This window comes from Echinops telfairi, unplaced genomic scaffold, assembly GCF_000313985.2.
Source record: "Echinops telfairi isolate 266 unplaced genomic scaffold, ASM31398v2 ScPeMD7_23;HRSCAF=83, whole genome shotgun sequence".
In the NCBI taxonomy this organism is placed as follows: Eukaryota; Metazoa; Chordata; class Mammalia; order Afrosoricida; family Tenrecidae; genus Echinops; species Echinops telfairi.
Window position 1 is genome coordinate 84,763,259 of NW_022103920.1, and position 3,212 is coordinate 84,766,470.

Genomic DNA, 3,212 nt, shown 5'->3' on the forward strand with positions numbered 1-3,212 from the left:
CATTACTGTATCCTCAGCATTTAGAAAACATGCTTTTTGTGGGTGTGTGTTTTCTATCAGGAAAACTACAGAAATAGTAGTCTTTCTGTAACGTTTGGTAGCTCAGCCTACCACTTGTAATGCTTCTCGGGGCTGAGTGGCCACTAATTGGCAACAGTGCATAGTATTTGGGGCATTCAGTGCTACACTCAGTACAGGCTGAACTCCTGTAGTCCCACAAATTAGAAACCATGTGACCCAATACCACCAAAGGACCCCGGTAGCAGGAAGTTGGCTTTCCCTGCCCATCCAAGAACTTTGTTCATTTTGACTTCCCGTCATCCCATACCTTCTCCAAAAGTCTGCAAAACCGATTTGTCAGATTATTTTATTGTTCTCCAAATGATAGACAGAAACAAACACTCCACGTATTATCAGCATAGAAATTTATTTGAATTCAAAACAATATGGTTATATCTAGAATGTTTACCTAAAGCAAATATCATCACTGGCTCTGGAGCAGGTGCAAAGAAGTCATTCTTCTGAAGTCCAAAAGTAAGTCAGTGTGTCATCAGAACGCACAAAAGCAACAAAAGCCTGAAGAGTAACAGGATGAACTTCTTACGAGAGTAACTCATGACTTCCTGCTTCTACCAGCTTTCCTTACACCGGTTGATTTCCTTTAAGATGAATCTCACTGGATTGAAAAAATATTTTATTTATAAAGTAGATAATATCCTGATTGAAGTACTCAACGATTTAGCTGAATATAAACAGAGATCGATTTTGTTCTTTTAGGCAAATTAGCTAGTTACAATAGAACCCATCAGTGACTTGAGTGAAAAAGAAATACAGATAACTATGTTTGCTGAATATCCTAAAAGAAGCAGAAGTTAAAAAAGGGTGGGAGGGTCCTAGGATTTACTAGATAATTAGAGTAGACATTTGACTTCTGACTAAACCCATTTACTTCTGGAGTGACCTATAAGGAGACGTGCCAAGATACAGTCTGGTTTCCGACAGTGTCCACACCGCAGGACAAACTCAGAGGGTCTCCTCCTCCCGAAGAAACTGGAACACAGACGAGAAGTCTTTCTTTGAGTAGCCCTTGGCGCACATCATCCGGTAGATCTGGTGGGCCAGACTGCCCAGAAGGATCGGGCTCTTGGTGTCCGTAGCAGAGTCCTGTGCTAGCCCCAGATCCTAAGTGAACAAGGAGAAGGGTACACGTTGAGACTGGTCACTCAGGCTTCCTTTGCAACTGTGGTTCCCAATGCTTTGGCTTCATTCAGAGGAAGCACAGTGAAACCTAGCAAAATAAGATAAAAACACTGTGGAAACCTATTGTTTCCATAAATGCTCTCATAGAGCTCCAGAAGGGATCCAGAAATCCTGACAAGACCTAGGTGCTTTGGGACCAGGGTTATTTTACACATGGGGTCACACAGGGAAATGCTTTTTCAACTTTGTGGCAGGCCAAAGGAATTCAGTCTCCTACAGAAAGATTTAACAACTGCTGTATGATGAATCAGGTAAGCATAAGGCTACTAACTGCAAGCTTGGTGGTTCAAGCCCACCAGCTGCTCCATGGAGCCAAGATGAGGCTGTCTGCTCCTGTCAAGATTTACAGCCTCAGCTACCAATCATGCTTTCTGACAGTCTCCTTTGCCCACCCATGCCCCTTTAAAAGCTTGGTATCTCTTTAAAAAAAAAAAAAAAAAGCTTGATATTTCAACGAGCCCTTGGATGGTCTCCCTCATCTGGATAATGTGTCTGTGTCTTTGTGTTGTCTTGCTCTCTTTTTAAGACTTAATAAATACTCTCTTTAAATTAAAAAAAAAAAAAAAAGACTTACAGCCTCAGAGACTGCAGATGGATCGCGATGAATCAGAATCAACGTGATGGCAATGGGTGTTTGGTTTGATGAGTACTATTGTAAGTGCTGGACATGCCACCTTTGGTTTGATGAGTACTATTGTAAGTGCTGGAAATGCCACCTTTGGTTTGATGAGTACTATTGTAAGTGCTGGAAATGCCACCTAATAAAACCAAGGCACTAGGTTTTTAATTCCAGAGAGGAAGAGAGACAACACATTATGTTCTGAGAATTTACACACAGCATACGTTAAATTTTTATGCTGCTAAAGCCTAGAAATAAATGGGCAAGTCGCTACTTGGATGAGGTGCTAATATCATATCTCCTATGTACAGCCAGAGATTTAATAGCAGCTAAGCAAAACCGCTCTTAATAAGTAAAGCCTTGATCTGCCTGAGCAGATCCAACTGCTTTCATTAATGTGGTATTGAAGTGGATTTCTTTCATCGCTACAAATTTCTCTAGAACAAATCTAATTAAGCATGGAGTGTTCTTACTAATAGCTATCGGAACTTGAAAGATTCTTTAAAGTGCTTTTCTAAGTAAATTCCTTAGTCATGCTAAGCAAAATTAAGAAGTCCTCTTCTTTATATGGAAATGACAACTGTGGTGCATAGACGAAACCAGGGGAAAAAAGAATGGTTACATATGTACTTTATATGATTGTAATGTCTTATACTATGAGTTGGAAAGACTAGTTTTTATTATTTGGAAGGGAAAAAAAATTGTCAAGGAAGGACTCTTAACAGTGGCAGATTCTTCCTGGGCAGAGACAAAGGAGAAAATGCCCAGAGCGAAGGGCCAGGGCAGCATCAGCATGGGGGCTGACAATTTCCCTTTGAGTACAAATCTGCTGCCCATTACACTTTACTTGTAATGACTTCCTTTGTCTGAGCTGTTGGCAATCATTTTGGGAATCAAATAGGCTAATAGGTCAAAGGTACTTCATACAGATTTTCAGATACACAAGGTAATCTTTAGCTACACAACGGAAACTGGGGCACTAATAAGATTCTTTCATTCTTCCATGTACCTCAAGAAGCGACCTCACTCTTTTGATGGAAACAATACACCCAAGGATCTACTTCTGTTTGCCTGACTGCTACATGGCACGAGTATAAAGGCTTATGTCAAGGATATGCAAACAGAAATACACAGTGGGTACTAACATCAAAATCCCAAAACCACCAAATCCAAAACACACCTCAACTGAACATGAAGGAGTATAAAATGGAAAAATTAGGAAGACAGTTTCAAACATCGCTTCATCTAATAAATATTTAAAGTGAACAACCATGTGGCAGAAGCTGGGATGAGTAAGGAGAGCTACAATTGGTAGAAGTGATACCACAGTGGC

The 3,212-nt window shown here is 40.4% G+C and overlaps 1 protein-coding gene across 1 annotated transcript in view; it reads right to left on the reverse strand.

Annotated features, from left to right (window-relative positions):
• Nucleotides 1–408: 408 nt before the first annotated feature.
• The window catches only part of HIBADH (3-hydroxyisobutyrate dehydrogenase), a 115,230-nt gene continuing 112,426 nt past the window's right edge, over nt 409–3,212 (reverse strand). Inside the window, exon 8 of the mRNA XM_004702743.2 lies at nt 409–1,182. Coding sequence (XP_004702800.1) covers nt 1,024–1,182 — 159 coding nt within the window. The 3' untranslated portion in view covers nt 409–1,023. The remainder of the gene's footprint in view (nt 1,183–3,212) is intronic.